We start from the raw sequence: 14,016 nt of genomic DNA on the forward strand, positions 1-14,016 counted from the left end.
AGGTGGAGCTTGCAGTGAGCCAAGATCGTGCCACTGCACTCCAGCCTGGGTGACGGGGCGAGACTCCGTCTCAACAGGGTCCGGCAAAAAAAAAAAAGAAATAAAATTCTATTTGCAGACATGATTATGATGTAGGAAATACTAACAAAGAAGCATGTAAAATATGAGAATTAATAGTAAGTGAAAAAATTTCAGGATCTAATTTTTATTAACATTTAAAAAATTAAGTACAGCCAGACTTTGCTATGCCTGCAGCAGATTAGACACAGAATGCCTAATTTTAAAAGCTGATAATACCAAGTGTTGACAAGGAAGCAGAGAAACAAGAACACTTGCACCCTGCTGAGAGGGCTATAAACTGTTCTCGCCAGTTTGGAAAACTTTGGCAGTATCTGCTGAAGTTGAATAGTCTTCGTAAGAGTCAAAAGCTGGAAACAACCCAAATAATCATCAAGACGTGAATGCATAAATGAATTGTGATATATAAGGTACTACAAAACAAGCAAAAAATAGAATAAACTGTTGCAACATGCAGCAACATGGATGAATCTCACACATGTAATATTGAGCAGAAGCAGCCAGATGCACAGGAGTCTGAACTATGATTCCATTTAAATGAAGCCAAAACAGTGGTGGGAATTAATCTGTTATAATATGTCAGAATAGTGGTTATCTTTAGGGGAATTGAGGGATGCTTTCTGGGATTCTGGGATTCTGGTTACATTCTATATCTTGATTTGGGGGAGGCGGCTACATGGTGTATTCACTTTGTGAAAATTCTTTTAGCTGTACTTGTCATTTGGGTACTTCATGCATATTATACTTCAGGAAAAATTAATAAAAAATTTGTTGGTATTGGCCGGGCGCGGTGGCTCAAGCCTGTAATCCCAGCACTTTGGGAGGCCGAGACGGGCGGATCACGAGGTCAGGAGATCGAGACCATCCTGGCTAACCCGGTGAAACCCCGTCTCTACTAAAAAAAAATACAAAAAACTAGCCGGGCGAGGTGGCGGGCGCCTGTAGTCCCAGCTACTCGGGAGGCTGAGGCAGGAGAATGGCGGGAACCCGGGAGGCGGAGCTTGCAGTGAGCTGAGATCCGGCCACAGCACTCCAGCCTGGGCGACAGAGTGAGACTCCGTCTCAAAAAAAAAAAAAAAAAAAAATTTGTTGGTATTATCAGGAATGTTGTTGCCCCAATTATCGGTGGTTTTGAGGTTTTTATGTCACATTTCTGATATTTTATTCTTCATTCATTCCAGATGATTTATTAAGATCCATTAGATTCATTTTCTTTTCTATATAAAACAAATAATTTATACTATAGTGTATTGGTTTTCTATTACTATTGAAATTACCACAAATGTTGTAGCTAAACCAACATGTATTTTTCATCTTAGAGTTGTGTTGGTTAGAAGTCCAACATGGCTCTTACTGGACTAAAATCAAGGTGTCAGCAGAGCTGTGTCCTTTTCTCAAGGCTTTAGGGGAGAATCTATTTCCTTGTCTTTTCCAGCTTATAGAGGCACCCATGTTTCTTGGCTTGCGGCCCCTTCCTCCATCTTCAAAGCCAACGACAACTGGTCAAGCCATCGCATTGCATCACTCTGACCATCGGTTATCTGCTTTTAAGGCCTTGTGTGATTAGATTGGGTCCACCTGGACAATTCAGGATCATCTTCCTCTCCTTAAAATTCTTCATCACATCTGCAAACTCTCTTGCCATGTAAATAAACATGTTCATAGGTTCCAGAGATTAAGACATCAACAGCTTCTGGGGCTACCACAGATGATACCTTATAAAGTTATCTCCTGAAAGTTAGGTTTCTAGGATTTAGTTGTGTTTTTTTTTTTTATAACTTGCATGCCATACAATTCGCCAAGTTGGACGGTTCAGTGGTTTTTAATATATGCACAGAGTTGTGTAACCATCACCACAATACATTTTAGAATATTCTCACCACCTTACAGCCCTAGGCAGCCACCGTAGGTTTGCCTGTCCCAGACATTTCATGTAACAGGAATCATTGTGGTCTTTTGTCCCTGGCATCTTTCACGTACCATATTTTTGAGGTTCTTCCATGAGGCATGTGTTAGTACTTCACTCCTTTCTATGATTGAATGATTTTTTTTTTTTTTTTTTGAGACAGTGTTTCACTTTTGTCACCCAGGCTGGAGTGCAATGGTGCGATCTCAGCTCACTGTAACCTCCGCCTCCGGGGTTCAAACGATTCTCCTGCCTCAGCCTCCCAAGTAGCTGGGATTACAGGCACACACCACCACATCCAGCTAATTTTTGTATTTTTTTTAGTAGAGACAGGGTTTCACCATATTGGCCAGGCTGGTCTTGATCTCCTGTCCTTGTGATCTGCCTGCTTCCACCTCCCAAAGTGCTGGGATTACAGGCGTGCGCCACCGTGCCCAGCCAATTAATCTTTTCTTCATGGGGTATGTGTGTCTGTGTATGTGTGTTCGTGTTCGTGTTCGTGTGTGTGTGTGTGTGTGTGTGTGTTTGTTTTAAGAAATCTTAACCCATCCCCAGGTCAAGTGAAATAATTTCCTATATTTTTTTCTTTTTCTTTTTGTAGGAACAAGGTCTCATTATGTTGCCCAGGCAGGTCTCAATCTCCTGATCGCAGGAGATCCTTCTGCCTCACCCTCCCAAAGCCTTGGGATTATAGGCATGAGCCACCATGCCTGACCCCTACTTTTTTTTAAGTGTTTTTCTAAATTTCATATTTAGGTCCTCAATCTGTCTGGAAGTAATTATGTAAAAGCTTTTTATTTTGAAATAATTTTAGGCTTACAGAAAGTTGAAGGACTAGTACAAAGAATTCTAGTACAGTCTAAGATTCCTCACATGTTAACCTGTCATGATTATCACTTCCCTTCATATACACATGTATACACACATAGTTTTTTTTGGGGGGGGGAGCTGTTTGAGCATGAACTATAGACATAATGCTTCTCTACTGCTGAATATTTTAGTGTGTATTTCCAGAAAAACAAGGACATTCTTTTTTATAACCATAGTAAATTGCAAAATCAGGAAATTAACATTGATAGGATGCTAGTATCTAATGTATAGCCTTTCATTAAATTTCACCAATTGTGCTAATTTCAGATATAGCAAAAGAGAAAAAAGAAATCTGTTTTCTGGCCCACGATCTAATCCAGGATATTATGTATTGCATTTAGTTGTTATGTTCCTCATCCTTTTTAAATTTGGAATAGTTTCTCACTCTGTCTTTTATCACCTTGACATTTCTAAAGAGTGAAAGGCAGTTATTTGATAGACTGCCCTCCAGATTTGGATTTGGTAATATTTCCTTGTGATTAGATTTGGGTTATGCATTTTAGGCAGGAATACCACAGAAGTGTATGGAAACACATGACTTCTATCTTTTCCATTGTGGGGGATATTAACTTCCTTTGGCTAGGTTTCTCCACTGTCAGGTTACTGTTCCCTCTTGTAATTAATAAGTCAGTAGCTTGTCAGAGATACTTTGAAACTCTGTACATATATCTATTCTCTTTTTCACCAGACTTTTCACCCTGATTTTAGCTTTTTTTTTGGGGGGGGCTAGTTCTTTGCCAGATCAGTACTATGATTTTGTCACATGGTGATTTTCTAATTCCATCATTCCTTCTATGTATTAGTTGGCATTTTGCTGTGAGGAAGAGTTTTTACTTTCCCTGGTTTATGTATTCATTTATATTATTGTGAATTCATAGAGTCTTACTTGGTGTGGTATAAATTGTTAGGATCTTTTCGTTTTATGCCCAGATTATCCCTGATTTGGCCAGTGGGAGCCCGGTCAGGCTGGTTCCTGTGTCCCTTTGACGTGTTCCTGTTACTCTTTGAGCACTTCCTTCATTTCTGGCATAGTATGTTTTGTACCTTTCCAGCCCCAGCCCTAGAATCAGCCATTTCCTCAAGGAGGACACACACTCACACAGACACAGACACACACACACACACACACACACCCCTATATCAATTTCTGTACCTGTTTCTCTCTATATTACAATGTATGAGCTCACACTGATACTTCCAATTCATTGACTTAAAAGGTTCCTAACAACCTTTCCACATCCTATAATTGTAATCCATTTATCCACCACTGAAACACCTGGTTTCCACCACCCATATTTACTTATTTTCTCCACCCTAGAATGCACAGATAATAGTTTTAGAATTACCCATACCACTGTGAAAAACAAATGTGTCAACTGAAGTTCAGTATTTGCATACACTTTTTTTGTCTTTGTCTTGAGAGTTTGAGGATTTATGGTCAAAATACTACTGTGTTGAAAAAATACTCGGGTTATGCTGTTCATTTGAAATACAGTTAGTCTGTTTGTTCCTATCCTATTCCATTTTAGGCTTCTCCTATCTTTATTTAAATTTTATTTATTTGCTTATTTTCAGCATAGGAAACACTAACATGGCTCCATGAGTCAGAACTATATAAGAAGATATATTCCGAAAAGCACCCCTCCCCTCCCCCGTTCCCTCTCATGCAGTTCCCACCCACCCCAGAGGTTAACAGGCAATTTAGCTTTTATTTATTCTTCTCATGTTTCCTTTTGCATAAATGAGCAAATGCACATGTATTTTTTACTTACCCTTTTTTACACAAAAGGTGGCAAAATATATTCTTTTGCATTCTGTCAATCTTTCCACTTATTGTACTCTGGAAATCTCTCTCCACACCAATTTGTAGCAGTCTTTCTTATTTTTTATTGCTGTTTACTACCTCATTGTATTCACTAAAGTGTACTGCGTATGCTTTCCTGTGTATACAGGCATTTAAGGCATACCAGTATTGTGCAATGAAAAGCAATGCTGCAATGAATCATTAGCTTTGTGCATATGTATTTTTGTATTATTGGAGCTGTATCTTCAGGTTAAATTCCTAGAAGTGAAGTTGCTGGGCAGAAGGTAAATACATGTGTAGCTTTGTTAGATACTGCATGATTCCTTTCATAAGACTGTCAAGGTGCATCCCATCAGCAACTAAAGAGAGTGTCTGTTTCCCCATATTCTTCCCAAAAGAGCGTGTTTACCAATCTGTTAAGTGACAAGTGCTGCTTAATTTGCATTTCTCTCATGATGCATTAGGTTGATCATCATTTTCTGTGTCTGTGTGTGTGTGTGTGTGTGTGTAAATTGATTGTGTGATTCATTCATTTTGCTCATTTTTCTGTCTTCTTTTGGTCTTTTTCCCTTCAATTTTAAAGCATTTTGTATGTACTAGGAACCTTAACCATTTATCTGTGAGATATTGCAAATATACTTTCACAGTTTTTTATGTTTTTAAATTCTGTTTATGATGGTTTTTGGGCCGTGCAAAACATTTTCATATATTTTTAATTACAAGCATTTTTATTTTTAAGATTTTAATTTGTATGTAGTCACATCAATCAAGTCTTTGTTTTACAATTTCGGATTTAAAATCATAGTTACCAAACCTTGGACCTTATGTTTGATGTGGTGTGAAACAGGTCTCAGCATTTATTTTTGCCCCCTTTGTGTATACACTTGGCCTAGCACCATTTGCTGGAAGACTCTTGTTTTCTGCACTGCTGCTTTGTTTATAAATCAAGTGTCTATAAATGTGTAGCTTCTTTATGGACCCTGTTTCACTAGTTTATTCTTGTGCCAGTGCTGCGCTATCTTAATTATTATAAGTGCAAAGTTTGTGATTTGGTGCCCTTGTGTATATTTAACTTTGTCCTTACCCAAAGGCAAATTGTAACCAGAGAAGTGTGATGAGTAATCCACGTTGACATGACAATGTAGCATGGTTTTCGATGTAATTATTATCAAATGAAAGAATATTTAACTTACGGAGGAAGACAGATTAGTTCAAAGACAACTTTACTTTTATTAGCAGGATATAAAAGTAGATTGAAAATATAAGAATGTGGGCCGGGCGCGGTGGCTCAAGCCTGTAATCCCAGTACTTTGGGAGGCCGAGACGGGCGGATCACGAGGTCAGGAGATCGAGACCATCCTGGCTAACACAGTGAAACCCCGTCTCTACTACAAAATACAAAAAAACTAGCCGGGCGAGGTGGCGGGCGCCTGTAGTCCTAGCTACTCGGGAGGCTGAGGCAGGAGAATGGCGTGAACCCGGGAGGCGGAGCTTGCAGTGAGCTGAGATCCGGCCACTGCACTCCAGCCTGGGCGACAGAGAGAGACTCCGTCTCAAAAAAAAAAAAAAAAAGAAAATATAAGAATGTGTCGAGTTTATTTACTGGCTAACAGAGGAGGGACAAATTGGCAGGAAAGGGGTATGACTTTCATTGTGTGACTTTTTGACATCATAGTTGATGGCCAGTTTTTGTGAACAGAAACAAGTCTTAAAGAATATGAACAGGCCAGGCATGGTATCTCATGCCTGTAATCCCAGCACTTTGGGAGGCTGAGGTGGGTGGGTCTCCTGAGGTCAGGAGTTCGAGACCAGTCTGGCCAACACACTGAAACCAAACCCCATCTCTACTAAAAATACAAAAATTAGCTGAGTGTGGTGGTGTGTGCCTGTAATCCCAGCTACTTGGGAGGCTGAGGCAGGAGAATCGCTTGAACCCAGGAGGTGGAGGTTGCAGTGAGCTGAGATTGCGCCACTGCACTCCAGCCTGGGCAACAAGAGTGAAACTCCATCTAAAAAAAAAAAAAGAATATGAACAGTCCTTGAAATTAATGAAATTAGTGCAGTGTCTCCCTCTATTTTTATATATTCTAGATTTCATAAAGTGACAGCCCTAAATTACCAGAGTTGAATTCTGTTTAATTCATTGAAAATATTGATCCCTCTTTCTGCCTCTTTTTTTCAGGGGTGGCGGGGACAGGGTCTCACTCTGTTGCCCAGGCTGGAGTACAGTGGCGTGATCACAGCTCAGTGAAGCTTTGACCTCCTGGGCTCAAGTGATCCTCTCATTTCAACCTTCCCAGTAGCTGGGACTACAGGCATGTGCCACTTTGCCCAGGTAATTAGTTTTTAAATTTTTTGTAGAGACGGAGTCTCCCTAATGTTGCCCAGGCTGGTGTTGAACTCCTGGGCTCAAGTGATTCACCTCGGCCTCCCAAAATGCTAAGATTACAGGCATGAGCCACTGTGCCAAAAATTTTCTGCCTCTTCTTAACCTAATGGTACTGTATCAGAACTTTAATAATTGAATAACAGAAATATGCTGCATATGGAATCACTGACATTTAGAACTGGAAGAGACTTTAGAGATTAGTTATTTATAAACTTTTTTTTTTTTTTTTTTGAGACGGAATCTCGCTCTGTCGCCCAGGCTGGAGTGCAGTGGCTGGATCTCAGCTCACTGCAAGCTCCGCCTCCCGGGTTCACGCCATTCTCCTGCCTCAGCCTCCCGAGTAGCTGGGACTACAGGCGCCCGCCACCTCGCCCGGCTAGTTTTTTGTATTTTTTAGTAGAGACGGGGTTTCACCGTGTTAGCCAGGATGGTCTCGATCTCCTGACCTCGTGATCCGCCCGCCTCGGCCTCCCAAAGTGCTGGGATTACAGGCGTGAACCACTGCACCCGGCCCAGAATAAATTATTTTAGATACTGGCCTCATCATGGAATCACTTTAGAGCAATGAAGATTATTTGACTCTCAATGATATTTCTTTCTAGAAATTGCAAGATGACACTTCCTGTGGCATTATAGGATTTTCCCAAGATAGCTTATGTGCTAGCCCCCATCATCTGAATCCGGCATGTGTGGACACATAGCAGCTTCCATAAAGTCTTTGATTACATGTATGATTTTATTATTTTAAAAAGAAGTACGTGATTTGACCAGGCGCGGCGTCTCATGCCTATAATCCCAGCACTTTAGGAGGCCGAGGCAGGGGGATCACAAGGTCAGGAATTCAAGACCAACCTGGCCAATATGGTGAAACCCTGTCTCTACTAAAAATACAAAAATTAGCTAGGCGTGGTGGCACATGCCTGTAATCCCGGCTGCTTGGAGGCTGAGGCAGAAGAATCGCATGAACTGGGGAGGCGGAGATTGCAGTAAGCAGAGATTGCGCCACTGCACTCAGGCTGGGTGACAGCCAGACTCCATCTAAAAATAAAAATAAAAAGAAGTACGTGATAGTTTACAAACCTATAAAGTTTTATTTCTGTAGCACAGTATGGTGTGCTGCTTACTCCCTGTCAGAAAAGTTTGGTAATAGGGCTCTTGAACTCAGTATAAAAATCAAGAGCTGGCCAGGCGCGGTGGCTCAACGCCTGTAATCCCAGCACTTTGGGAGGCCGAGGCGGGTGGATCACGAGGTCAGGAGATCGAGACCATCCTGGCTAACACAGTGAAACCCCGTCTCTACTAAAGAATACAAAAAATTAGCCGGGCATAGGGGCAAGCGCCTGTAGTCCCAGCTACTCGGGAGGCTGAGGCAGGAGAATGGCGTGAACCCGGGAGGCGGAGCTTGCAGTGAGCTGAGATCCGGCCACTGCACTCCAGCCTGGGCGACAGAGCAAGACTCCATCTCAAAAAAAAAAAAAAAAAAAAGTCCAGAGCTGGCTGGTCCCAGGCCTGGCGGCTCGAGGGGGAGGAGTTACCGCCCTTTTTCGGCATCAGAACACACCATGACGTCTGTTACCTGAGACCCTCAGGAAGCCCCGGGGTCATGGCCCAGAAGCACCCTGGAGAAAGAGAGTTGTGTGGAGCCCACCACAGTGGTGGTGCCTCCCTCAGGGCTTTAGGACCCTCCGTGGACCCTGAAACACCTTCATTCTCAGGACTTACAGACTCAGCAGGGACTGCTCCTAATGGCACCCGCTGCCTCACAGAGCACTCTGGTCCTAAGTACACACAGCACCCAAACCCAGCTCATTGGTTGGACCCAAGCCATGGCCCCCCAAGGGGTCCAGGACCACCTAGAGATGCAGAGGACCCTGACCAGAGTGAAACATTTTCAGAAGAAGAGTCAGGAGTGGACCAGGAACTCTCAAAAGAAGATGAGGCTGGGTACCAGGAGGATGGGAACCCTTCTTTTCTTTCCATTCCATCTGCTTGCAGCTGCCAGGGAACACCTGGAATTCCAGAAGGGCCTTACTCTGAGGGAGGAAATGGCTCTTCTAGCAACTCTTGCCACCTCCATGCCTCTCCAGCCTTGGGGGAAGATGAAGAGTTGGAAGAGGAATATGATGATGAAGAATCTCTTAAGTTCCCCAGTGATTTTTCACGTGTGTCCAGCGGAAAGAAAGCCCTATTCCGGAGACAGCGGCACCACTTTCCAACGAAGGCGGATACTCGGGAGGGTGGAGGTAGGGATCCCAGATCCCCTGGTCAACATCGACTGGGCCAGAAATGAAGTCAGGCAGATAAGCGCAGAGGCCTGGGATTGTGGGGAGCTGAGGAACTATGTCAACTTGGACAGGCAGGCTTTTCGTGGCTGACGGAACTGCTGGTGTTGGTGGGAGAGTATGTAGAAACTTGTGGGCACACCATCTATGCATGCAGGCAGCTGAAAAGCAGTGATTCGGACCTTTTTCAAGTTTGGATGGGAGTCTGGACAGGGCGGCTGGGGGCTGGGCCCAGGTCATGTTTCAGTTTCTAAGCCAGGGGTTTTACTGTGGAGTAGGATTGTTTACCCGTTTACCCGTTTTCTTTCTTTTTTTTTTTTTGAGATGGAGTCTCGCTCTGTCGCCCAGGCTGGAGTGCAGTGGCCGGATCTCAGCTCACTGCAAGCTCCGCCTCCCGGGTTTACACCATTCTCCTGCCTCAGCCTCCCGAGTAGCTGGGATTACAGGCGCTCGCCACCTCGCCCGGCTAGTTTTTTGTATTTTTTAGTAGAGACGGGGTTTCACCGTGTTAGCCAGGATGGTCTCGATCTCCTGACCTCGTGATCCGCCCGTCTCGGCCTCCCAAAGTGCTGGGATTACAGGCTTGAGCCACCGCGCCCCGCCACGTTTCAGTTTCTAAGCCAGGGGTTTTACTGTGGAGTAGGATTGTTTACCTGTTTTCTTAAGCTGCTGGGTGCTTTACTGCCCCTGGCTTTGGCCCTCTTTTTGGGCTTTCTACAGTTGGGATGGTGGTTTCTGGAGGGACTAGGTGACCGGTTAGGCTGGAGGGATAAGATCACCTGGCTCTTCTCTTGGCTGGATTCTCCAGCCTCACAGCGTTGCTTGACTCTGCTGAGAGATAGCGGGTCATGGCAGTGGCTGGTAAGAATAATTCAGTGGGGGGTCGGGTGCGGTGGCTCACGTCTGTAATCCCAGCACTTTGGGAGGCCAAGGCGGGTGGATCATGAGGTCAGGAGATCGAGACCATCCTGGCTAACACGGTGAAACCCCATCTCTACTAAAAATACAAAAAATTAGCTGGGCGTGATGGTGAACGCCTGTAGTCCCAACTACTCCAGAGGCCGAGGCAGGAGAATGGCGTGAATCCGGGAGGCCAGTGAGCCGAGATCGCGCCACCGCACTCCAGCCTGGGCAACAGAGCCAGATTCCGTCTCAAAAAAAAAAAAAAAAAGAATAATTCAGTGGGGTTGGCTGGAGTTGCCTTGGGTCAAGCAGAATACTAATAGGCAGGGGAATGCACCTGTAGCTACTGGGCGCTACTGCCAGCCTGAAGAGGAAGTGGCTCGACTCTTGACCTTGGTTGGGGTTCCTGAGGATGAGTTAAACCCTTTCCATGTACTAGGCTTTGAGGCCACAGCATCAGACGCTGAACTGAAGAAGGCCTATAGACAGCTGGCAGTGATGGTTCATCCCGACAAAACTCATCACCCCCGGGCTGAGGAGGCCTTCAAGGTTTTGCGCGCAGTTTGGGACATTGTCAGCAATGCTGAAAAGCAGAAGGAATATGAGATGAAAGGAATGGCAGAGAATGAGCTGAGCTGGTCAGTAAATGAGTTTCTGTCCAAGCTGCAAGATGACCTCAAGGAGGCAGTGAATACCCTGATGTGTGGCGGATGCCAAGGAAAGCATAGGAGGTTTGAGGTGGACCAGGAACCTAAGAGTGCCAGATACTATGCTGCGTGTGATAGGCTGCGTCCCGCTGAGGAAGGAGACTTTTGGGCAGAGTCAAGCTTGTTGGGCCTCAAGATCACCTACTTTGCACTGATGGATGGAAAGGTGTATGACAACACACAGTGGGCTGGAGGCCAGCGTCCTAGATATCTCCCCAGACCCACAGAGTCTCCTCACATCTCTCATTTGGTTCTCGGATTCCAGGCACCAGAGGGCGGCAGAGAGCCACCCCGGACGCCCCTCCTGCTGATCTTCAGGATTTCTTGAGTCAGATCTTTCAAGTACACCCAGGGCAGACGCCCAGTGGGAACTTCTTTGCAGCTCCTCAGCCTGCCCCCGGAGCCACTGCAGCCTCTAAGCCCAACCGCACAGAACCCAAGGGAGAAACGAAACCGAAGCGGCGGACGAAAGTGAGGAGGCCCTTCCAACGTTGAAGGCCCCTTCTCTTTCCTCAAAACAATGTCAGGCAGTGGAAAGGACTGTGTACAGCGCCGGATGGAGTTTGATTTCTCCCTCCTCCCCCAACACCTAGGAACTGAATTTTTTTTTTTTTTTTTTTTTTGAGACAGAGTCTCGCTGTGTTGCCCAGCTGGGGTGCAGTGGTGTGATCTTGGTTTACTGCAACCTCTGTCTCCTGGGTTCAAGCAATTCTCCCATCTCGGCCTCCTGAGTAGCTGGGATTACAGGCACGCACCACCACACCTGGCTCAACGAATTCTTTTTTGGATTTTTGGTAGAGACGGGGTTTCACCATGTTGCCCAGGCTGGTCTCGAACTCCTGGGCTCAGGCGATCCACCCGTCCTGGCCTCCCAAAGTGCCGGATTACGGGCATGAGCCACCGCGCCGGACCTGAATCTTGTCTTTTGAAAATACCGAAGAAATAGGGGGTAGCTAGAGTAAAGAACCCAGAGCCTGGACGTGGGCTGGACAGTATATCCCTTTAGGTGTGGGAACTGGGTATTTCCCTGGGGTCTCTATGCCTTTGTCTTGCCATTTGCTTTTAAGGGCAGATGAGACTTTCCCCCACCCTTTTAAAGCCACAAGTCTATCTTCTTTCTTGACCCATCTCAGGAGGGAGCCCTCTCCTTTACCCTGATACAATATTTAAAAGACAGAACAATAAAGCATGTAGCCCTAATGATAGGAGGTTACCTATGCGGTATGAGTTCAGAGTTCAGAGAATGGAAACGGAATTTTCCCTCGACTTTCACTTTGTGGGTAAATCACCCAATTTTAGGCTCTTTTCTGCAAGGATGGCCAAAATTAACCTTTTTTTTTTTTTTCCAGGAGAATGACTCAGTTTATTATCTCAATTTGACCCTATCTATACCACTTTAGGCTCAAACACTGTACAGAGCTGCCATGCCTAACCTCATAACAATCGCATCCCTGGAAGGTGAAGGGGGTAAACCACAAAGTCAGAAACATTGGGAAAAGCCACAGTCGCACGCACATCTCTCAAGGAAACAAACTACAAGAAAGGGCTCAGTCACTGTACACAGCAAGTGTGTAGTGGGCAAAGTTCTGTTCTTTTGACAGTAGCCAAATGCTTAAGTCCCTGGTTTCTTGGGATCAATCATGGCCCAAGGTTAGTAAGAAGGCCAACAATGTTGTGAACAGGATTCAATTTCTGTAGGGTCATGGGGCATCATCCACCATGTGAAGGGGCTCCAGCAGGTTGGACATGATCAATACCCATCCAGATTAGAATCCTGATGCCCTTGCCAGAGCTCCGGCTCGGGCAGCTTTGGCCTCGTCTTCTAGCTCATCTAGGAAACGCTCCTGGGAAATCGAGTAGAAGGTGTAACCATAAATAGCTAACACCAGGGCCCCCATGCCTAGGCGGGTCACGATGTTCCGGGTCCGCCGCTGCGGTAGGACCTTCTGCCACTGGGCAAGCTGCGCCCGCCACATGGAATACAGTTGCTCGGGTGTCAGCTTCTCCCGCGTTGGGTTGATACGCTGAGCGAAAGGGGCCTCTCCACGCTTAGCATCCAGAGGGTCACCAGCTCCCGAAGCCGCCATGTTGCCGCTCCTCTCTTCGCGTTGCCCAATCATTTTTTAAAAGTAGATTCATGCCCACTGCCCTTGGGTGAGGGGGAAGGATACGGGGGTTCCCAGAAGCCCCCATGTGATCCAAGGGTTTGTATTTTTTTTAAGTTTGTTCATATTTGTATGTATATACCTATTTAAAGCCAGGGGATTATCTTTCTATAAATGTATAACTGGCAAAAAAAAAAAAGTCAAGAGCTGGCCGGGCGTGGTGGCTCATGCCTATAATCCCAGCACTTTGGGAGGCCAAGGCGGGCGGATCACAAGGTCAGGAGATCGAGACCATCCTGGCTAACACGGTGAAACCCTGTCTCTACTAAAAACACAAAAAATTATCCAGGCGGCCGGGCGCGGTGGCTCAAGCCTGTAATCCCAGCACTTTGGGAGGCCGAGACGGGCGGATCACGAGGTCAGGAGATCGAGACCATCCTGGCTAACACGGTGAAACCCCGTCTCTACTAAAAATACAAAAAAAAAACTAGCCGGGCGAGGTGGCGGGCGCCTGTAGTCCCAGCTACTCGGGAGGCTGAGGCAGGAGAACGGCGTGAACCCGGGAGGCGGAGCTTGCAGTGAGCTGAGATCCGGCCACTGCACTCCAGCCTGGGCGACAGAGTGAGACTCCGCCTCAAAAAAAAAAAAAAAAAAAATTATCCAGGCATGGTGGCGGGCGCCTGTAATCCCAGCTACTCGGGAGGCTGAGGCAGGAGAATGGCATGAACCTGGGAGACAGAGCTTGCAGTGAGCTGAGATCGCGCCACTGCGCTCCAGCCTGGACAACACAGCGAGACTCCGTCTCAAAAAAAAAAAAAAATAGTCAAGAGCATTGTTGAGTCTCAAAATATCTAATCTTGCTTCATCTAGTAAATTTGCTTTTATTTTCTGTTGCTTCTAGACCAAGAGCAGTGATGACCTTTTAGCTGGAATGGCCGCAGGGGTAACAGTGACTAATGGCGTTAAAGGAAA

General features: G+C 45.5%; 1 protein-coding gene and 1 pseudogene across 2 annotated transcripts; one reads left to right on the plus strand and one right to left on the minus strand.

Annotated features, from left to right (window-relative positions):
• The first annotated feature begins 8,650 nt into the window (after positions 1 to 8,650).
• On the plus strand, positions 8,651 to 11,434 carry LOC112633093 (dnaJ homolog subfamily C member 14-like). Its single transcript, XM_025399514.1, is given in 5 exon segments — positions 8,651 to 9,545; positions 9,548 to 9,619; positions 9,973 to 10,204; positions 10,502 to 11,142; positions 11,145 to 11,434. Coding segments are annotated over 5 exon segments (2,130 nt in total).
• An 836-nt stretch (positions 11,435 to 12,270) lies between these two features.
• Positions 12,271 to 13,045, minus strand: LOC112633094 (annotated as a pseudogene). The gene has a single exon (XR_003121486.1). The product of XR_003121486.1 is annotated as a cytochrome c oxidase assembly factor 3 homolog, mitochondrial pseudogene (transcript).
• Between the last annotated feature and the right edge of the window lie 971 nt (positions 13,046 to 14,016).

This window comes from Theropithecus gelada, chromosome 10 (assembly GCF_003255815.1).
Source record: "Theropithecus gelada isolate Dixy chromosome 10, Tgel_1.0, whole genome shotgun sequence".
NCBI lineage: Eukaryota > Metazoa > Chordata > Mammalia > Primates > Cercopithecidae > Theropithecus > Theropithecus gelada.